This window comes from Salmo salar, chromosome 19 (genome assembly GCF_965601325.2).
Source record: "Salmo salar chromosome 19, fSalSal1, whole genome shotgun sequence".
NCBI classification, from domain to species: Eukaryota; Metazoa; Chordata; class Actinopteri; order Salmoniformes; family Salmonidae; genus Salmo; species Salmo salar.
The window spans coordinates 87,382,501-87,406,773 of record NC_138309.1 but is presented as its reverse complement, the minus strand read 5'-3'; the positions used below and the strand labels follow the sequence as shown (position 1 = coordinate 87,406,773).

General features: G+C 42.5%; 1 protein-coding gene across 1 annotated transcript in view; it reads left to right on the top strand.

Annotated features, from left to right (window-relative positions):
* The window catches only part of stau2 (staufen double-stranded RNA binding protein 2), a 334,020-nt gene that overhangs the window by 163,879 nt on the left and 145,868 nt on the right, over positions 1-24,273 (top strand). Inside the window, exons 12-13 of the mRNA XM_082966023.1 lie at positions 15,130-15,277; positions 17,452-17,605. Coding sequence (XP_082822149.1) covers positions 15,130-15,277; positions 17,452-17,605 — 302 coding nt within the window. The remainder of the gene's footprint in view (positions 1-15,129; positions 15,278-17,451; positions 17,606-24,273) is intronic.

The following is a 24,273-nucleotide window of genomic DNA, read 5'->3' as shown; positions in this document are numbered from 1 at the left end:
AGCTATAATCTCATTATGTAGGCTAGCCTGCCCACCGTATCTGGGAGCTATAATCTCATTATGTAGGCTAGCCTGTCCACCGTATCTGGGAGCTATAATCTCATTATGTAGGCTAGCCTGTCCACCGTATCTGGGAGCTATAATCTCATTATGTAGGCTAGCCTGTCCACCGTATCTGGGGGCTATAATCTCATTATGTAGGCTAGCCTGCCCACCGTATCTGGGAGCTATAATCTCATTATGTAGGCTAGCCTGCCCACCGTATCTGGGAGCTTTAATCTCATTATGTAGGCTAGCCTTTCCACCGTATCTGGGAGCTATAATCTCATTATGTAGGCTAGCCTGCCCACCATATCTGTGAGCTGTTGGCTATAATCTCATTATGTAGGCTAGCCTGTCCACCGTATCTGGGAGCTATAATCTCATTATGTAGGCTAGCCTGTCCACCGTATCTGGGAGCTATAATCTCATTATGTAGGCTAGCCTGTCCACCGTATCTGGGAGCTATAATCTCATTATGTAGGCTAGCCTGTCCACCGTATCTGGGAGCTATAATCTCATTATGTAGGCTAGCCTGTCCACCGTATCTGGGAGCTGTTGGCTAGAGAGCAGGTGCCATTACCAGAGGAGACACATTTTCTATTCAACACAACAGTTTTTGTGACAAAACTATCGTTAGAATTGAAAATGTGATGGAAACACATTGAAATTTAGATTTTTATTCGGTACATGAAAACGTTTTGGTCATGGAGTTGAACTGGATGAATGGTTCTCAATGGGAGATCATAACTGTTGTCTTTCTGTGGTGACGTTAGGGTTAGATTAGGTCAACACACACACACACACACACACACACACACACACACATTCTCTCTCTCTCACACACACTGTATCGTATCATTGGTGCTGAGGGAGTTGAACCGCTGCGTATCATTGGTGCTGAGGGAGTTGAACCTTATTGGCTAAGCCTGGTGCTGAATGGCCCCCTGGGAAATGCAGTCTTTATTATTTAGTGTTAATTATCCCCACAGTTGGCTCTGGGAACCCGGCCCTTCTCTCTCTCTCAGTCGTAGTGTTGTGTTGCTCTGTAAACTCCCCGAGCCACACAACACCAACTGATGATGATGATGATGACTGGCGTAAACCTGATTTATTACTCATCCAAGAAGATACAGCTGGCTGTGTGTGTGTGTGCACAACCCTTCACACACACACACACACAGCCCTCAACCCTACACACACACACAGACGCACAACCCTTCACAAAAACACACACACACACACACAACCCTCATCCCTTCACACACACACACACACACACACACACACTCACACACACACACACACACCTTCTCCTGAGTTCTCACCTCTATCCTAGCTCCCAGAGGCTCATGGGTAAACTGCTAATCATTTTTTGACATGCGTTTTTCTGGATTTTTTGTTGTTGTTATTCTGTCTCTCACTGTTCAAATAAACCTACCATTAAAATTATAGACTGATCATTTCTTTGTCAGTGGGCAAACGTACAAAATCAGCAGGGGATCAAATACTTTATTCCCCCCACTGTATGCTAATAAGGGAACAGAGGGATTCTAGAAGGTTGACATGTGACCAGGAGGAATATGGCTGACCAGGCTGAGTTATTGATCTCTGATCGCTGTCTAAAAACAGTTTTATCACAGTGTAGTTAGCTCTCTATGTGAAATAGGTCATAAACCATTTTGGAAATGGTTCCAAAAAGGGTTCGGCTTCGGCTGTCCCCATAGGAGAACTCTCTTACCTTGTCAGCTCGGGGATTCGATCTTGCAACCTATCGGTTACTAGTCCAACGCTCTAACCACTAGGCTACCTGACGTGTATAAGTGTATATTATTGTATACTTAATGTATATGTACACTATATTTACAAAAGTATGTGGACACCCCTACAAATTAGTGGATTGGGCTATTTCAGCCACACCCGTTGCTGACAGGTGTATAAAATCGAGCACACAGCCATGCGATCTCCATAGACAAACATTGGCAGTAGAATGTCCCGTACTGAAGAGTCTCGCCGTAGGATGGAAACATAAAGTGTGTCAAAATATGTCTGTTTAGAGATATCTTTATTTTATGTTGTTGTATATATGCTGTGTCTCATGTCCGGCCTTCCGAATCTGAGTCTGAAATACCGCCGATATGCCAACTGTTGTCTGTAGCGTCCGAATGGTTTGGTTTACAAAACTAATATGACCCCACTATGGAAAGAGAAGCCTCTCAAACTAATATGACCCCACTATGGAAAGAGAAGCCTCTCAAACTAATATGACCCCACTATGGAAAGAGAAGCCTCTCAAACTAATATGACCCCACTATGGAAAGAGAAGCCTCTCAAACTAATATGACCCCACTATGGAAAGAGAAGCCTCTCAAACTAATATGACCCCACTATGGAAAGAGAAGCCTCTCAAACTAATATGACCCCACTATGGAAAGAGAAGCCTCTCAGGTTGTGGTTCTCTGTTTTGCTCTACGGCCGCCACAAGTGTCATGGGACTTGTCTGAATGTACCGGTTTAAAAACTGAATGGAAGTAGTTTTGCGCCAACAAAATAAAAGGGGTTCAATATGTGTTATTCTTCAGGTGTTATAGATCTCACTGTTATAGATCTCACTGATATAGATCTCACTGTTATAGATCTCACTGTTATAGATCTCACTGTTATAGATCTCACTGTTATAGATCTCACTGATAAAGATCTCACTGATATAGATCTCACTGTTATAGATCTCACTGATATAGATCTCACTGTTATAGATCTCACTGATATAGATCTCACTGATATAGATCTCACTGTTATAGATCTCACTGATATAGATCTCACTGATATGATATAGATCTCACTGATATAGATTTCACTGATATAGATCTCACTGATATGATATAGATCTCACTGATATAGATTTCACTGTTATAGATCTCACTGATATAGATCTCACTGATATGATATAGATCTCACTGATATAGATCTCACTGTTATAGATCTCACTGATATAGATCTCACTGATATAGATCTCACTTCAAACCTTATTCCTTATCATATTTTATTTTACTGTTGGTTTTGACATTTCTGAACATGCTATTCAATGCGTTTCTATGGGCTATAGCAGTTTTAGGCTACAATCAATGTATTAATAAAACATTTAAAAAATGATATACCTACGTGGGTCCAAAAATTCAAAAATCAGATCGCAAAATGATCTATGGCAGTGGTCGCCAACCGGTCGATCGCAATCAAGGCATTCCTAGTCGATCACCAAATATTTCTGTAGAAAAGCCAACGAACGATAAAGGCTTGCACTCCTTTTTTTAAATCTTGTTGAGCTGTTGACGGAAGGTGCACTTGATTCAAAAGTCCTGCGTACCTGGTAGCAGAGTATTCCCATGAGACAAACTCCACCTACACGGCGGACCGGCAAATCTGACTAAATCGAGTGCACCTACTAAGTTTATATTCAGCGCTGTCAATGTTTTTAATTCAACACTATAACAAAACGCGCTTCTCCCTACTTCCGTTCGGACTGCAGCTGCAATGAATCAGTAGCCAAGTATCGACAGCCTTGCGTTTTATTCTTATTAGCAGCTCGTCGTGTCAATTTACTTTTTTCAGGAATATTTCACTTTCTCTGGTCAGTCTCACCGGAGGAAAAGAAGGCGTGAGCAGGGACCGTGAGAGGCGGTTGGAAAAAATCGTTTTGAACGGTCAACCAACTCGGAATTCCAAGTCGGAAACTCGTCCATCTTTCTAGAGCTCTGACCTTTCGACCTGAAGATCACTGACGTCGTGATTTGACCTCATTGACCATCAGATGCAGGTACCGTCAGTCCAGTAAAATAACAAAGCTAATTATTTAAATTCATCATAGAGCTCCGCAAGTGCTAAACCAACTGATCTAATTTGTCATCAAAGCTCGAGTTTTGAAATATAATATGGTCTGATTAACAATATTGGCAGGCCAATCATATAAACCAATATGCTGTGATAATCTATTAGGCCTACTGCCCAAACCTCATTCCTACAAAACTCTTTGTGTGTCAGGTTAATGTAAAACAAATACTAATTTGAGCTGTAGATCTTAGCTTGCTTTTCGACTCAGGAAGTGATCTTGACTGAGAAAAGGTTGGTGACCACTCACCTATGGTATAGGGCTGACCTCATTGGTCGATAGGCTGTTGGTTGATTGTTTGGTCGATAGGCTATTGGTCGATTGACTGTTGGTCGATAGGCTATTGGTCGATTGTTTGGTCGATAGGCTATTGGTCGATAGGCTGTTGGTCGACTGAGATTTTGTTGTTGTTGAGCAGTCGCAGATACATATATTTTTTTCATGGCACACAAGAAACCGGTCTCAGTGGACAAATCCATTTCAGGGGGTGCTGGGTCACCTGTCTGATTTGCGCCTGTCTCAGTGGACTGATCCATTTCAGGGGGTGCTGGGTCACCTGTCTGATTTGCGCCTGTCTCAGTGGGTTAATCCAAGAACACCTTAATATTGAGTTGCACCCCCCCTTTTGCTCTCAGAAAAGACTCAGTTCGTCGGGGCACTGACTCAACAAGGTGTCGAAAGCGTTCCACAGGGATGCTGGCCCATGTTGACTCCAATGCTTTCCACAGTTGTGTCAAGTTGGCTGGACGTCATTTAGGTGGTGGACCATTCTTGATGCACACGGGAAACTGTTGAGCATGAAAAACCCAGCAACGTTGCAGTTCTTGACACACTCAAACCGATGTGTCTGGCAAGCTACTACCAAACCCCGTTCAAAGGCACTTAAATATTTAGTCTTTCCCATTCACCCTCTGAATGGTCACACATACACAATCCATGTCTCAATTGTCTCAAGGCTTAAAAACCCTTCTTTAACCTGTCTCCTCCCCTTCATCTACACTGATATGAAGTGGATTTAACAAGTGGCATCAATAAGGGATCGTAGCTTTCAGCTGGATTCACCTGGTCAGTCTATGTCATGGAAAGAGCAGGTGTTCTTAATGTTTTTTTTTTTTACACTTAGTGTATAAACAATAGTACATTTACCATTAATTCCCATAATTTGTAGTCTATAATGTTTGTTTGGTTACAGTAATTTATTTTAATGTGTTATTATTATACTCGTTTCCTGTTCTCATTGTTGGAGTGGACACGTTTGTAGAGCTCACAATCTATGATACACATGTAAGAAACTACTTTTGGTTTATTTCCTTCCATTTGTGAGTTTTGTCAATTTATTAATGTCTTTTGTTTGGGGCTCTCCTGTCAATGTTCAGTAAGGACACGTACCTGATCACGCACATGTAGGGCCTATAAATGTGCTCAATTAGGGGATCTGATAGTGTATCTGATTGGCTTAACTTCTATGGGCTAAGCGTCCCACCTAGTCAACAGCCAGTGGAATCGCGTGGCGCAAGGTACAAATACCTCAAAAATGCAATAACTTCAATTTCTCAAACATATGACTATTTTACACCATTTTAAAGACAAGACTCGTTAATCTAACCACATTGTCCGATTTCAAAAAGGCTTTACAGCGAAAGCAAAACATTAGATTATGTCAGGAGAGTACCCTGCCAAAAATAATCACACAGCCATTTTCAAAGCAAGCATATATGTCACAAAAACCAAAACCACAGCTAAATGCAGCACTAACCTTTGATGATCTTCATCAGATGACACTCCTAGGACATTATGTTATACAATGCATGCATGTTTTGTTCAATCAAGTTCATATTTATATAAATAAAACAGCTTTTTACATTAGCATGTGATGTTCAGAACTAGCATACCCACCAAAAACTTCTGGTGAATTTACTAAATTACTCATGATAAACGTTCACAAAATACATAACAATTATTTTAAGAATTATAGATACAGAACTCCTTTATGCAATCGCGGTGTCAGATTTTAAAATAGCTTTTCGGCGAAAGCACATTTTGCAATATTCTGAGTACATAGCTCAGCCATCACGGCTAGCTATTTTGACACTCACCAAGTTTGGGACTCACTAAACTCAGAATTACTATAAGAAAAATTGGATTACCTTTGTGTTCTTCGTCAGAATGCACTCCCAGGACTTCTACTTCAACAACAAATGTTGTTTTGGTTCCAAATAATCCATAGATATATTCAAATAGCTCTGTTTTGTTCGTGCGTTCAGGTCACTATCCGAAGGGTGACGCGCGAGCGCATTTCGTGACAAAAAAATTCAAAATATTCCATTACCGTACTTAGAAGCATGTCAAACTCTGTTTAAAATCAATTTTTATGCTATTTTTCTCGTAAAATAGCGATAATATTCCAACCGGGAAACGTTGTATTCATTCAAAGGCTGAAAGAAAAAAATTGAGAATTCTCATGAACGCGCATCTCAGTGTCACTGTCCCCAAGCTGACCACTCACAAACAGAGCTGTTGTACTTTGCCCAGAGACAGCAGACACCCCATTCCACTTTCTGGCGGCTTTAGAGAGCCAATGGGAGCCTTAGAAAGTGTCATGTTACAGCACAGATGCTGTATTTTCGATAGAGATGCAACAGAAGGACAACAAATTGTCAGACAGGGCACTTCCTGTATGGAATCTTCTCAGGTTTTGTCCTGCCATATGAGTTCTGTTATACTCACAGACACCATTCAAACAGTTTTAGAAACTTTAGAGTGTTTTCTATCCAAATCTACTAATTATATTCATATTCTAGTTTCTGGACAGGACTAGTAACCATGATTAAATCGGGTACGTTTTTTATCTGGCCGTGCAAATACTGCCCCCTAGCCCCAACAGGTTTAACTCACCACCACTAATGACCTATGGAGCTTCTCAAAGTCATTTTTTTCTTCACCTCAAACAGCAAATAAACAAAGTCTGTTTTTTACATCCATTGAAAATGACAATAGTTCATCAATGTATTTGAAAACATATTTCTAGCCGTCTCCCTTTCCATTACCGCTCGCCGCGAAAGGGACAAAATGTCATGCTACGTACGGATCCAAGTTGATACAATGTTTCAAGTTTGTTGCAGGCAGGCCATGTGTAGCCAATGTGATTTATAGGATATTTATTTTTATTTCTATTTTCTACCTGCAATGAGGCTGCAATGTTTTTATTTGTTGGATTTATGTAGTCTATTTTTCCATAGTCTGCAATGGCTTGTAACGTTCGTCGGATTAGACCAAAATGCAGCGGGAATGTATATACTCATCTTCATTTATTGAGAAGGAAACTTGAACACTGAACAAAATAACAAACACCGACGAAGGCAACACACTATACACGGAACAACTACCCACCAACACAGTGACAAAAACCCCCTACTTAAATATGACCTCCAATTAGAAGCAACGAAGAACAGCTGCTTCTAATTGAAGGCCAAACCCAAAAACCCTGAACATAGAAATAGACTAAATAGACACAGACATAGAAATATACTAACATAGAACATTGCCCCCCCCAAAAAAACGAAACACACTAAACAAACACCCCCTGCCACGCCCTGACCAAACTACAATAACAAACAACCCCTTTTTACTGGTCAGGACGTGACATGGCTAGAGAAGTTACTTTTAGATTTGTATCGTTGTCGTCTACATGAACCACATGACAATGATTGTGAGATACGAAGACGTTATTATAAATGAAATTAAACTTGCAAACAGATCGGGAGAAACGGTAAGATAAATTGGCACTCGACTGGTTTAGCCTATTTCCGTCAACTTCAGGAGCGTAACAGCAGAATCTGCGAAGGTCAGCCACAGCGGGAAGACGTGTCACGATTACCAGGATCAGTAGAGAGGCAGAGTCAGGTGCAGGAGACAGAGGTCCGGAGTAATAGTGGGTTTTAATAGAAAATCCGGTAACAACACAAGAAGCCGAAAGGCACAGGGCGCACATAAATTCAACTCGGGAAAACACGTTCCCAAAACAAAAGACGCACGGAGCGCAGCACTCACTCACAACTGTCCAGAGTTGACATAAAACAATCCCGCACGAAATCCTGAACTGAAAATACACACTAAATAACCCCCCACTCATGACAGACACGAAACAGGTGCGGATCAGACAGACAAAACCAAAAGACACAGAAACATAGATCGGTGGCAGCTAGTAGACCAGCGACGACGACCGCCGAGCGCCGCCCGACCGAGGAGGGGCGCCACCTTCATTGGATACTGTGACAAGACGGAGGGTTGGGAACATGGTTTTTCTCTTCTGGTTAGTTTATCTTGATCTCTGGCTCCCTCTTGAGTCATTTGTGTGTCTTAATTATTTTTATCAAACAGTGTGCTTAATGCATCAGATTAGCTCAGTGAATATAGTTGATTTGATTCAAACACATAGGGTCTATATATGGAAAAATGTGATTTTTATAATGTCAAGCAATCGATTGGTCGAAAGAACAGACTACTAGATCATTTTTTTTGCCATACTATGTTCTGACCATTTTAAAACAATTCCACATTTGTTTAGTAGGGCGTTGGGCCACCACGAGCCAGAACAGCTTCAATGCACCTTGGAATAGATTCTAGAAATGTCTGGAACTCTACTGGAGGGATGCGACATCCTTCTTCCACGAGAAATTCAGGCGCCGCTCCAGAATCGATTGGGTTATGATCTAGTGACTGACACGGTCATGATATGTATATGTATTCATTTCCCAAATACAATTTACTCCGTTTTCTCCACAACCACATCAGGTGACCATTTTTGAGGTCTGGGGAAAAAGTGAGAAATGTACATTATTGGGTGTAGTTACCCTTTAATTCCAGTGTGCACCTAGCAGTGTTCTATGTAGTGCACGTGATGCTATAGTTTGCAAAACAAAAAACCCACGGGATTGTTGCTACTTTGTAGTTGACATTTAATAAGTGATGTCTGTCTTCCCATATACTGTCTATACACACCACCACATACATATACTGTATATATACTGTCTATACACACCACCACATACATACAGTGGATTTAAAAAGTCTACACACCCCTGTTAAAATGCCAGTGTGTGTGATGTAAAATAATGAGACAAAGATAAATCATGTCAGAACTTTTTCCACCTTTAATGTGACCTATAAAGTGAACAATTCAATTGAAAAACAAACTGAAATCTTTGAAGGGGAAAAATTAAAAATTAAAAACTCACAATAACCTGGTTGCATAAGTGTGCACACCCTTAAACTAATACTTTGTTGAAGCACCTTTTGATTTTATTACAGCACTCAGTCTTTTTGGGTAGGAGTCTATTGGCATGGCACATCTTGATGTGGCAATATTTATCCACTCTTCTTTGCAAAAGTGCTCCAAATCTGTCAGATTGCGAGGACATCTCCTGTGCACAGCCCTCTTCAGATCACCCCAGAGATGTTCAATTGGATTCAGGTCTGGGCTCTGGCTGGGCCATTCCAAAACGTTCATCTTCTTCTGGTGAAGCCATGCTTTCGTGGATTTGGATGTGTGCTTTGGGTCGTTGTCGTGCTGAAAGGTGAACTTCCTCTTCATCTTGTAACGGCTGTCGGGAGAGAGAGTAGACCAAGGCGCAGCGGAGTTAGTGTTCATCATTTAATTTAATAACAGCAAGAACATAATACAAAACAAAACAATAAAACAGTCCTGTCAGGTGCAAAACACTAAACAGAAACAATTACCCACAAAACCCAAAGGAAAAACATGCTCCTTATGTGTGACTCACAATCAGCAACAACGAACTTCAGCTGTGCCTGATTGGGAGCCACACACGGCCCAAAACAAAGAAATACAAAAAACCTAGAAAACGAACATAGAACGCCCACCCAATGTAACACCCTGGCCTAACCAAAATAAAGAACAGGGCGTTACACATCTTCAGCTTTCTAAACGGACGCCTGAAGGTTTTGTGCCAAACATTGCCTGGTATTTGGAACTGTTCATAATTCCCTCCACCCTGACTAAGGCCCCGGTTCCAGCTGAAGAAAAACAGCCCCAAAGCATGATGCCGCCACCACCATGCTTCACTGTGGGGATGGTGTTCTTTGGGTGATGTGCAGTGTTGTTTTTGCGCCAAACATACCTTTTTGGAATTATGGCCAAAAAGTTCAACCTTGGTTTCATCAGACCATAACACATTTTCCCGCGTGCTTTTGGGGGACTTGATGTTTGTTTTTGCATACTTCAGCCGGGCTTGGATGTTTTTCATTGTAAGAAAAGGCTTCTTTCTGTCTTGCCACCCTACCCCATAGCCCATTCATATGAAGAATACAGGAGATTGTTGTCACATGTAGCACACAGCCAGTACTTGCCAGAAATTCCTGCAGTTCCTTTAATGTTGCTGTAGGCTTCTTGGAAGCCTCCCTGACCAGTTTTCTTCTCGTCTTTTCATACATTTTGGAGGGACGTCCAATTCTTGGTAATGTCTCTCTGTGGTGCCATATTTTCTCCACTTGATGATGACTGTCTTCACTGTGTTCCATGGTATATGTAATGTTTTGGAAATTATTTTTGTACCCTTCTCCTGACTGTGATATCTTTCAACAACGAGATCCCTCTGATGCTTTGGAAGCTCTCTGCGGACCATGGCTTTTGCTCTGAGATGCAACTAAGAAAATGTCAGGGAAATCCTACTAGAACTATATATATATATATATATATATATATATATATATATATATATATATATATATATATATATATATATATATATATATATATATATACACACACACACACACACACACACACACACACACACACACACACACACTCACACACAGTATAGACTGTCCATACTGTCTATACACACCACCACATACATATACTGTATATATATATATACTTTTCTGTAGTTGCGGATCAGACCTGCACAACAGTCAGGAGGAATTTTGGACCATTCCTCTTTACAAAACTGTCTCAGTTCAGCAATATTCTTGGGATGTCTGTTGTGAACTGCTCTTTTGAGGTCATGTCACAGCATCTCAATCAGGTTGAGGTCAGGACTCTGACTGGGCCACTCCAGAAGGAGTATTTTCTTCTGTTGAAGCCATTCTGTTGTTGATTTACTTCTGTGTTTTGGGTCGTTGTCCTGTTGCATCACCCAACTTCTGTTGAGCTTCAATTGGCGGACACATAGCCTTACATTCTCCTGCAAAATGTCTTGATATTCATGGGAATTCATTTTTCCGTCAATGATAGCAAGCTGTCCAGGCCGTGAGGCAGCAAAGCAGCACCAAACCATGATGCTCCCTCCAACATATTTTACAGTTGGGATGAGGTTTTGATGTTGGTGTGCTGTGCCTTTTTTTCTCCACACATAGTGTTGTGTTTTCCTTCCAAACAACTCAACTTTAGTTTAATCTGTCCTCAGAATATTTTGCCAGAAGCACTGTGGAACATCCAGATGCTATTTTGCGAACTTCAGACGTGCAGCAATGTTTTTTTTGGACAGCAGTGGCTTCTTCCGTGGTGTCCTCCCATGAACACCATTCTTGTTTAGTGTTTTACGTGTCGTAGACTCGTCAACAGAGATGTTAGCATGTTCCAGAGATTTCTGTAAGTCTTTAGCTGACACTCTAGGATTCTTCTCAACCTCGTTGAGCATTCTGTGCTTTGCTCTTGCAGTCATCTTTGCAGGACGGACACTCCTAGACAGAGTAGCAACAGTGCTGAACTTTCTCCATTTATAGACAATTTGTCCTACCGTGGACTGATGAACATCAAGGCTTTTAGAGATACTTTTGTAACCCTTTCCAGCTTTATGCAAGTCAACAATTCTTAATCTTAGGTCTTCTGAGATCTCTTTTGTTCGAGGCATGGTTCACATCAGGCAATGCTTCTTGTGAATAGACAACTCAGATTTTGTGACTGTTTTTTATAGATCAGGGCAGCTCTAACCAACATCTCCAATCTCGTCTCATTGATTGGACTCCAGGTTTGCTGAGTCCTGAATCCAATTAGCTTTCGGAAAAAGTCATTAGCCTTGGGGTTCACATACTTTTTCCAACCTACACTGTGAATGTTTAAATAATGTATTCAATATAGACAAGACAAATACGATAATTTGTGTGTTATTAGTTTAAACACACTGTGTTCGTCTGTTGTTGTGACTTAGATGAAGATCAGATCAAATGGTATGACCAATTTATGCAGAAATCTTGGTAAGTCCAAAGGGTTCACATACTTTTTCTTGACACTATATGTGTATAGACAGTAGTTATATAGGATGGTGTGTATAGACAGTATAGACAGTAGTTATATAGGATGGTGTGTATAGACAGTATAGACAGTAGTTATATAGGATGGTGTGTATAGACAGTAGTTATACAGGATGGTGTATATAGACAGTAGTTATATAGGATGGTGTGTATAGACAGTAGTTATATCGTTTTTAATTTATCCTTTATTTAACTAGTCCAGCGCTCTAACCACTAGGCTACCTGCATCCCCCTCTAACCACTAGGCTACCTGCCTCCCCCCTCTAACCACTAGGCTACCTGCCTCCCCCTCTAACCACTAGGCTACCTGCCTCCCCCTCTAACCACTAGGCTACCTGCCTCCCCCCTCTAACCACTAGGCTACCTGCCTCCCCCTCTAACCACTAGGCTACCTGCCTCCACCTCTAACCACTAGGCTACCTGCCTCTCCCCTCTAACCACTAGGCTACCTGCCTCCCCCTCTAACCACTAGGCTACCTGCCTCCCCCTCTAACCACTAGGCTACAGTAACAGTGTCTAAGGTACTAGGTGGAGGCTGGCTAGTAACAGTGTCTAAGGTTCAGGGAACTGGGTGGAGGCTGGCTAGTAACAGTGTCTAAGGTTCAGGGTGGAGGCTGGCTAGTAACAGTGTCTAAGGTTCAGGGTACTGGGTGGAGGCTGGCTAGTAACAGTGTCTAAGGTACTGGGTGGAGGCTGGCTAGTAACAGTGTCTAAGGTACTGGGTGGAGGCTGGCCAGTAACAGTGTCTAAGGTACTGGGTGGAGGCTGGCTAGTAACAGTGTCTAAGGTTCAGGGTGGAGGCTGGCTAGTAACAGTGTCTAAGGTTCAGGGTACTGGGTGGAGGCTGGCCAGTAACAGTGTCTAAGGTACTGGGTGGAGGCTGGCTAGTAACAGCGTCTAAGGTACTGGGTGGAGGCTGGCTAGTAACAGTGTCTAAGGTTCAGGGTACTGGGTGGAGGCTGGCTAGTAACAGTGTCTAAGGTTCAGGGTACTGGGTGGAGGCTGGCTAGTAACAGTGTCTAAGGTTCAGGGTACTGGGTGGAGGCGGGTGGGGTGCGCGCGGGGCCCGTGTTAACAGGAACAGGAAGTGGGATGTCAGTCATGCGGTAACCTCACAGCTGTTCTTCCCCACACACACACATCTGCTCTTCTCTTCCTGGCTCTAGTGCTGACCTTGGCTAGACAATGGTTTATACATCGACTCATCTCATCCATCCCCAGACAACACACACACACACACACACACACACACACATACCACTCCAATTTAAACTCCTAAATCTGTGTTGGATAGTGTGTAGTGCCTTCAGACAGTGGAGACCCAGCCTAAACCTGGATAGCTTCGTCCCATTCCTAGTCCCAGACAGTCAGTACCGTTGGCTGTAATGTAAACTCGGACAACCAGAGCTAAAATCTTGCGTGATAACGTCAGATGCTCGATTAAACTCTGGGGGGGAGACGTGTTAGAAAATGTACTAACGAGACTAGCCAGGTCTCCACTCCTCTAATCAGAAGGCCCCCACCCACCCGTCCTTTACCAGAAACGTTCCTCTTGGGATCGTTTCAGGAAGTTCCCACCACCCAATCCTGATATGCCAAAATTAGCGGTGACGGAAAACCCAACACTGGAACTTCTGTTGCTCAATATGGGGGGGGGGTAGGGGGGTCGCATCCCAGAGTCTTGACAGACTTTATAATACCATTAATGTTACGTAGTCAGCCAACGAGAGATTAGCTGTCTGTAGTCTGTCAGAGATTAGCTGTGTTGTAGCATCTGTAGTCTGTGTAGAGATTAGCTGTGTTGTAGTCTGTGTAGAGATTAGCTGTGTTGTAGTGATCAACTGTGTTGTAGTCTGTGTAGAGATCAACTGTGTTGTAGTCTGTGTAGATATTAGCTGTGTTGTAGTCTGTGTAGAGATTAGCTGTGTTGTAGTCTGTGTAGAGATTAGCTGTGTTGTAGTCTGTGTAGAGATTAGCTGTGTTGTAGTCTGTGTAGAGATCAGCTGTGTTGTAGTCTGTGTAGATATTAGCTGTGTTGTAGTCTGTGTAGAGATTAGCTGTGTTGTAGTCTGTGTAGAGATTAGCTGTGTTGTAGTCTGTGTAGAGATTAGCTGTGTTGTAGTCTGTATAGAGATTAGCTGTGTTGTAGTGATCAACTGTGTTGTAGTCTGTGAAGAGAATCGCAGTGTTCTAGTCTGTGTAGAGATTAGCTGTGTTGTAGTCTGTGTAGAGATTAGCTGTGTTGTAGTCTGTGTAGAGATTAGCTGTGTTGTAGTCTGACTGTCATGACACACCAGTCTTTTCTCAATGCAATTACACCTGGCAGGCTGTTAACAGTGGTTTTGATAAGTGTGTGTGTGTGTGCGTGTGTTTCCCTGCACAAGGCCTGTATAGAGCAGGATCTGCCAGACAACATGAAACTGTCCTCAGAGTTGAAACGTGAAACTGTCCTCAAAGTTGAAACGTGAAACTGTCATTTTACATTTACATTTTAGTCATTTAGCAGACGCTCTTATCCAGAGCGACTTACAGTAGTGAATGCATACATTTCATACATTTTTTTTTTTTGTACTGGCCCCCCCGTGGGAATCAAACCCACAAACCTGGTGTTGCAAACACCATGCTCTACCAACTGAGCCACGGGGAGCCCTATCCTATCCTCAGAGGAAGGATACCCATTCTCTCTCTCTCTCTCTCTCTCTCTCTCTCGGTCTCTCTCTCTCTCTCTCTCTCTCTCTCTCTCTCTCTCTCTCTCTCTCTCTCTCTCTCTCTCTCGCTCTCGCTCTCTCTCGCTCTCTCACACATACTTATCAAAACGATAGACTCCTCTGGTACTGTGTACCAGGTAACGATGTGAGATATAATGACCCTCTTTCTCCCCTCTTCTCCTCCCCTACCTTCCTCTTCCTCCTCCTCTCCTCTTCCAGCCCAGAAGGGTCTGCTCCACCTCTCCCCAGACGTCTATCAAGAGATGGAGGCGAGCAGGAAACAGGGGACCCCCGTTAACTACCTGACCCCCAAACTATCTGACCCCCTGGTCGTCCCCCTGTCCCCTGGACACACCCCCTACTACAGGTAGAATCACCCCTTCATTCCCATGTCTACCAGATACCTAAACAGCTATAAGGAGAACTGATCTGGGTTAGTTACCATGTCTACCAGATACCTAAACAGCTATAAGGAGAACTGATCTGGGTTAGTTACCATGTCTACCAGATACCTAAACAGCTATAAGGAGAACTGATCTGGGGTTAGTTACCATGTCTACCAGATACCTAAACAGCTATAAGGAGAACTGATCTGGGTTAGTTACCATGTCTACCAGATACCTAAACAGCTATAAGGAGAACTGATCTGGGTTAGTTACCATGTCTACCAGATACCTAAACAGCTATAAGGAGAACTGATCTGGGGTTAGTTACCATGTCTACCAGATACCTAAACAGCTATAAGGAGAACTGATCTGGGTTAGTTACCATGTCTACCAGATACCTAAACAGCTATAAGGAGAACTGATCTGGGTTAGTTACCATGTCTACCAGATACCTAAACAGCTATAAGGAGAACTGATCTGGGGTTAGTTACCATGTCTACCAGATACCTAAACAGCTATAAGGAGAACTGATCTGGGTTAGTTACCATGTCTACCAGATACCTAAACAGCTATAAGGAGAACTGATCTGGGTTAGTTACCATGTCTTCCAGATACCTAAACAGCTATAAGGAGAACTGATCTGGGTTAGTTACCATGTCTACCAGATACCTAAACAGCTATAAGGAGAACTGATCTGGGTTAGTTACCATGTCTACCAGATACCTAAACAGCTAGGAGAACTGATCTGGGTTAGTTACCATGTCTACCAGATACCTAAACAGCTATAAGGAGAACTGATCTGGGTTAGTTACCATGTCTACCAGATACCTAAACAGCTATAAGGAGAACTGATCTGGGTTAGTTACCATGTCTACCAGATACCTAAACAGCTATAAGGAGAACTGATCTGGGTTAGTTACCATGTCTACCAGATACCTAAACAGCTATAAGGAGAACTGATCTGGGTTAGTTACCATGTCTACCAGATACCTAAACAGCTATAAGGAGAACTGATCTGGGTTAGTTACCATGTCTACCAGATACCTAAACAGCTATAAGAAGAACTGATCTGGGTTAGTTACCATGTCTACCAGATACCTAAACAGCTATAAGGAGAACTGATCTGGGTTAGTTACCATGTCTACCAGATACCTAAACAGCTATAAGGAGAACTGATCTGGGTTAGTTACCATGTCTACCAGATACCTAAACAGCTAGGAGAACTGATCTGGGTTAGTTACCATGTCTACCAGATACCTAAACAGCTATAAGGAGAACTGATCTGGGTTAGTTACCATGTCTACCAGATACCTAAACAGCTATAAGGAGAACTGATCTGGGTTAGTTACCATGTCTACCAGATACCTAAACAGCTATAAGGAGAACTGATCTGGGTGAGTTACCATGTCTACCAGATACCTAAACAGCTAGGAGAACTGATCTGGGTTAGTTACCATGTCTACCAGATACCTAAACAGCTATAAGGAGAACTGATCTGGGGTTAGTTACCATGTCTACCAGATACCTAAACAGCTATAAGGAGAACTGATCTGGGTTAGTTACCATGTCTACCAGATACCTAAACAGCTATAAGGAGAACTGATCTGGGTTAGTTACCATGTCTACCAGATACCTAAACAGCTATAAGGAGAACTGATCTGGGTTAGTTACCATGTCTACCAGATACCTAAACAGCTATAAGGAGAACTGATCTGGGGTTAGTTACCATGTCTACCAGATACCTAAACAGCTATAAGGAGAACTGATCTGGGTTAGTTACCATGTCTACCAGATACCTAAACAGCTATAAGGAGAACTGATCTGGGTTAGTTACCATGTCTACCAGATACCTAAACAGCTATAAGGAGAACTGATCTGGGTTAGTTACCATGTCTACCAGATACCTAAACAGCTATAAGGAGAACTGATCTGGGTTAGTTACCATGTCTACCAGATACCTAAACAGCTATAAGGAGAACTGATCTGGGTTAGTTACCATGGGCAGAATGTGTAATATCTATGTTTCTGAACGAGATGTTTACTAAGTGTATGACATGAACAATGCGCCGTATTATTGTTGAGTGTTTAAACACTGTGTTTCTAAGATCGTTTTCTATCTGGGGACTTTACAGTTAATCCGTTTTGTATCTTCCAGCCCCCCCGCCGTCGCCACGGCAGCCATGGCGAGGGAGCTGTTGATGAACGGGTCTGGAGACGGGAGGTCCGGGGAGAACGTGGGCCTGAAGGGGAAGAGCTCTGTCCAGCCCTCACAGCAGCTAGAGTACCTGGCTCGCATACAGGGCTTCCAGGTAGGGATGCAGTATGCTTCTAGTGCACGCACACACACACATACACGCACGCACGCACACGCACACACGCACACACACACACACATACACACACACACACACACACACACACACACACACACACACACACACACACACACACACACACATACACACATCTAAACAGTACATGTTCACAAACACACACAGACTGTACACACACACACACACACTCAGACAGTACACACACACTCAGACAGTACACACTCACACACACACACACACACAGACAGTACAGACACACACAGACAGTACACACACACACACAGACACACACAGACAGTACAGTACAGACAGACAGACAGACAGACAGACAGACAGACAGACAGACAGACAGACAGACAGACAGACAGACAGACAGACAGACAGACAGACAGACAGACAGGTAGGCAGAAGGAGGGTAACAGTGGGTGTGTTTTGTCTGTTAGAGATGGTTGGCTGAGACTCTGATATAGCAGTAGACTGACACATGGAAAGGGCTGAAGGGCTGCTCCTTATACCCTGTACCATGTGTGTGTGTGTGTGTGTTAATCTAGGCCCTCAGATCTGCCATGCATACCACAGCCCTAATCCCAGATAGCAGAGCCACAGAGACTGTTCATTCTACAGTATAACTCCACATGCCTGGTTCTGGAAGGCTGCATCCATATGATTTCAATCACTGGCTGGCTGACTGACTGGATGGCTGACTGACTGACTGGCTGGCTGACTGACTGACTGGATGGCTGACTGGCTGACTGACTGGATGGCTGACTGGCTGACTGACTGGATGACTGGCTGACTGGCTGACTGACTGGATGACTGACTGACTGACTGGCTGACTGACTGACTGATTGGATGGCTGACTGGCTGACTGACTGGATGACTGACTGACTGACTGGATGGCTGACTGACTGGCTGGCTGACTGACTGACTGACTGACTGACTGGATGACTGACTGACTGGATGGCTGGCTGACTGACTGACTGGATGGCTGGCTGACTGGATGGCTGGCTGGCTGACTGACTGGATGGCTGGCTGACTGGATGGCTGGCTGGCTGACTGACTGGATGGCTGGCTGACTGGATAGTTGGCTGACTGACTGGATGGCTGGCTGACTGACTGACTGACTGGATGGATGGCTGACTGGATAGTTGGCTGACTGACTGACTGGATGGCTGGCTCACTGACTGGATGGCTGGCTGACTGGATAGTTGGCTGACTGACTGGATGGCTGGCTGACTGACTGGATGGCTGGCTGGCTGACTGGATAGTTGGCTGACTGACTGACTGGATGGCTGGCTGGCTGACTGGCTGGCTGGCTGGCTGACTGGATGGATGGATGGATGGCTGACTGGATGGCTGGCTGGCTGGCTGACTGACTGGATGGCTGGCTGACTGACTGGATGGCTGGCTGACTGGATGGATGGCTGACTGGATAGTTGGCTGACTGACTGGATGGCTGGCTGACTGACTGGATGGCTGGCTGGCTGACTGGATAGTTGGCTGACTGACTGACTGGATGGCTGGCTGGCTGGCTGGCTGGCTGGCTGACTGGATGGATGGCTGGCTGGCTGGCTGGCTGACTGGATGGATGGATGGATGGCTGGCTGGCTGACTGGATGGATGGATGGATGGCTGACTGACGGGTCATCTTTCCAGTGTTGAAGACATGTCTCATGGTAGAGTGGGGGGGACGGGTCATCTTTGAGCACCTCTCTCTCCTGAATGTGTTGTCATTCATGGTCCAACAAGTCTTCCATGATTAAACATGTATGGACACACCAGATCCTAACCTGGTGTTCCTCAGTAACATTAAACACACCAGATCCTAACCTGGTGTTCCACAGTAACATTAACCTGTTAGGGCTAGGGGGCAGTATTTGCACGGCTGGATAAAAAAATGTACCCGATTTAATCTGGTTACTAATCCTACCCAGTAACTAGAATATGCATATACTTATTATATATGGATAGAAAACACCCTAAAGTTTCTAAAACTGTTTGAATGGTGTCTGTGAGTATAACAGAACTCATTTGGCAGGCAAAACCCTGATACAGATTCTGACAGGAAGTGGATACCTGATGTGTTGTATTACCTTTAAACCTATGCCATTGAAAAACACAGGGGCTGAGGAATATTTTGGCACTTCCTATTGCTTCCACTAGATGTCACCAGCCTTTACAAAGTGTTTTGAGTCTTCTGGAGGGAGATCTGACCGAACAAGAGCCATGGAACGATGATGGCCCATTAGACACCTGGCGCGCGAGTTCATGTTGGGTACCCTCGTTCCAATACGTTCTAAAAGAGAATGCATTCGTCCACCTTGAATATTATTCATGTTCTGGTTAAAAAAGGCCCTAATGATTTATGCTATACAACGTTTGACATGTTTGAACGAACGTAAATATATTTTTTCCCCTCGTTCATGAAGTGAAGTCCGGCGGGCTTAGATCATGTGCTAACAAGACAGAGATTTTTGGACATAAATGATGAGCTTTTTTGAACAAAACTACATTCGTTATGGACCTGTGATACCTGGAAGTGACATCTGATGAAGAGAATCAAAGGTAATGGATTATTTACATAGTATTTTCGATTTTAGATCTCCCCAACATGGCGGCTAGTCTGTATCGCAACGCGTATTTTTCTGGGCGCAGTGCTCAGATTATTGCAAAGTGTGATTTCCCAGTAAGGTTATTTTTAAATCTGGCAAGTTGATTGCGTTCAACAGATGTAAATCTATAATTCTTTAAATGACAATATAATATTTTACCAATGTTTTCTAATTTTAATTATTTAATTTGTGGTGCTGACTTGAATGCCGGTTATTGGAGGGAAACGATTTCCTGAACATCAACGCCACAGTAAAACGCTGTTTTTGGATATAAATATGAACTTGATAGAACTAAAAATGCATGCATTGTCTAACACAATGTCCTAGGAGTGTCATCTGTTGGAGATTGTAAAAGGTTAGTGCATAATTTTAGCTGATTTTATGGTTTTGGTGACGCCTGTCTTTGAATTGGCACAACATTACACACAACTCTTGTAAATGTACTGTCCTAACATACTCTAAATTTATGCTTTCGCCGTAAAACCTTTTTGAAATCGTAAAACGTGGTTAGATTAAGGAGATGTTTATCTTTCAAAGGGTGTAAAATAGTTGTATGTTTGAAAAATTTGAATTTTGACATTTATTTGGATTCAAATTTGCCGCTCTTGAAATGCACCTGCTGTTGATGCTTGCGTCCCACCTAGCCCATAGAGGTTAAACACACCAGATCCTAACCTGGTGTTCCTCAGTAACATTAAACACACCAGATCCTAACCTGGTGTTCCTCAGTAACATTAAACACACCAGATCCTAACCTGCTGTTCCTCAGTAACATTAAACACACCAGATCCTAACCTGGTGTTCCACAGTAACATTAAACACACCAGATCCTAACCTGGTGTTCCACAGTAACATTAAACACACCAGATCCTAACCTGGTGTTCATCAGTAACATTAAACACACCAGATCCTAACCTGCTGTTCCTCAGTAACATTAAACACACCAGATCCTAACCTGCTGTTCCTCAGTAACATTAAACACACCAGATCCTAACCTGCTGTTCCTCAGTAACATTAAACACACCAGATCCTAACCTGCTGTTCCTCAGTAACATTAAACACACCAGATCCTAACCTGGTGTTCCACAGTAACATTAAACACACCAGATCCTAACCTGGTGTTCCACAGTAACATTAAACACACCAGATCCTAACCTGGTGTTCCTCAGTAACATTAAACACACCAGATCCTAACCTGGTGTTCCACAGTAACATTAAACACACCAGATCCTAACCTGGTGTTCCTCAGTAACATTAAACACACCAGATCCTAACCTGCTGTTCCTCAGTAACATTAAACACACCAGATCCTAACCTGGTGTTCCTCAGTAACATTAAACACACCAGATCCTAACCTGCTGTTCCTCAGTAACATTAAACACACCAGATCCTAACCTGGTGTTCCTCAGTAACATTAAACACACCAGATCCTAACCTGGTGTTCCACAGTAACATTAAACACACCAGATCCTAACCTGGTGTTCCACAGTAACATTAAACACACCAGATCCTAACCTGCTCTGGGCTCCAGACAAAACACTTTGTTATTGTTCTTTAGCTCTCAGCCTTCCTGTGTGTAACCTGAGAGAGCACTGAGGCCCGGCCAAGCCCCATCACACACATCATGTTCTGCTTAGAGAGTTCGCGTGTGTGTGTGCGTGTGTGTGTGATTTGTGTGTGTGTGTGCGTGTGTGTGTGTGTGTGTGTGTGTGTGTGGTTTTACAAGGAAAATTCAGGCAAGGAAAATTAGGGGTTGGGGTTAGGGTTAGAGTTGGGTTTAGAGGTTAGGTTTAGGGTTAAAGTTAGGTTTAAGGTTAGGTTTAGGGTTCAGGTTAGGTTTAGGGTTAAGGTTAGGTTTAAGGTTAGGTTTAGGGTTGAAGTTAGGTTTAGGGTTAAGGTTCGGTTTCAGGTTAAGGTTAGGTTTAGGGTTAAGGTTAGGTTTTGGGTTAAGGTTAGGTTTAGGGTTAAGGTTAGGTTTAGGGTTAAGGTTCGGTTTCAGGTTAAGGTTAGGTTTAAGGTTAGGTTTAGGGTTAAGGTTAGGTTTAGGGTTAAGGTTAGGTTTAGGGTTAAGGTTAGGTTTAGGGAAAACAGGACAGTCAATTGTTTGATCCCCTCACGGATAGTACAACAAAGTTAGATTGTAACTGAGATGACAGACTGTCTCATTGAGTGGATGCTTCATATTATTGACAGTTTGTAAAGGAGATTATATTAGATGTCTACGTTAGGCAGATTGTACATTTACGTTCGGATTTAATATATGTAAGGTTTATGTTTCTGGCCACAGTGTTTTAGTGTCCTTCTTAGATTTACTAAAACATCCACTTGTCTCTTTTTACCAAACAGAACACACTCAATCACATTTACCTTCTAAACAGAACACACTCAATCACATTGACCTTCTAAACAGAACACACTCAATCACATTTACCTTCTAAACAGAACACACTCAATCACATTTACCTTCTAAACAGAACACACTCAATCACATTTACCTTCTAAACAGAACACACTCAATCACATTTACCTTCTAAACAGAACACACTCAATCACATTGACCTTCTAAACAGAACAATCACATTGACCTTCTAAACAGAACACACTCAATCACATTTACCTTCTAAACAGAACACACTCAATCACATTTACCTTCTAAACAGAACACACTCAATCACATTGACCTTCTAAACAGAACAATCACATTGACCTTCTAAACAGAACACACTCAATCACATTTACCTTCTAAACAGAACACACTCAATCACATTGACCTTCTAAACAGAACACACTCAATCACATTTACCTTCTAAACAGAACACACTCAATCACATTGACCTTCTAAACAGAACACACTCAATCACATTTACCTTCTAAACAGAACACACTCAATCACATTTACCTTCTAAACAGAACAATCACATTGACCTTCTAAACAGAACACACTCAATCACATTGACCTTCTAAACAGAACACACTCAATCACATTGACCTTCTAAACAGAACACACTCAATCACATTGACCTTCTAAACAGAACACACTCAATCACATTTACCTTCTAAACAGAACACACTCAATCACATTTACCTTCTAAACAGAACACGCTCAATCACATTTACCTTCTAAACAGAACACACTCAATCACATTTACCTTCTAAACAGAACAATCACATTGACCTTCTAAACAGAACACACTCAATCACATTTACCTTCTAAACAGAACAATCACATTGACCTTCTAAACAGAACACACTCAATCACATTTACCTTCTAAACAGAACACACTCAATCACATTTACCTTCTAAACAGAACAATCACATTGACCTTCTAAACAGAACACACTCAATCACATTTACCTTCTAAACAGAACACACTCAATCACATTGACCTTCTAAACAGAACACACTCAATCACATTTACCTTCTAAACAGAACACACTCAATCACATTTACCTTCTAAACAGAACAATCACATTGACCTTCTAAACAGAACACACTCAATCACATTTACCTTCTAAACAGAACACACTCAATCACATTTACCTTCTAAACAGAACACACTCAATCACATTTACCTTCTAAACAGAACAATCACATTGACCTTCTAAACAGAACACACTCAATCACATTTACCTTCTAAACAGAACACACTCAATCACATTGACCTTCTAAACAGAACAATCACATTTACCTTCTAAACAGAACACACTCAATCACATTTACCTTCTAAACAGAACACACTCAATCACATTTACCTTCTAAACAGAACACACTCAATCACATTTACCTTCTAAACAGAACACACTCAATCACATTGACCTTCTAAACAGAACACACTCAATCACATTTACCTTCTAAACAGAACACACTCAATCACATTGACCTTCTAAACAGAACACACTCAATCACATTTACCTTCTAAACAGAACACACTCAATCACATTGACCTTCTAAACAGAACAATCACATTGACCTTCTAAACAGAACACACTCAATCACATTTACCTTCTAAACAGAACACACTCAATCACATT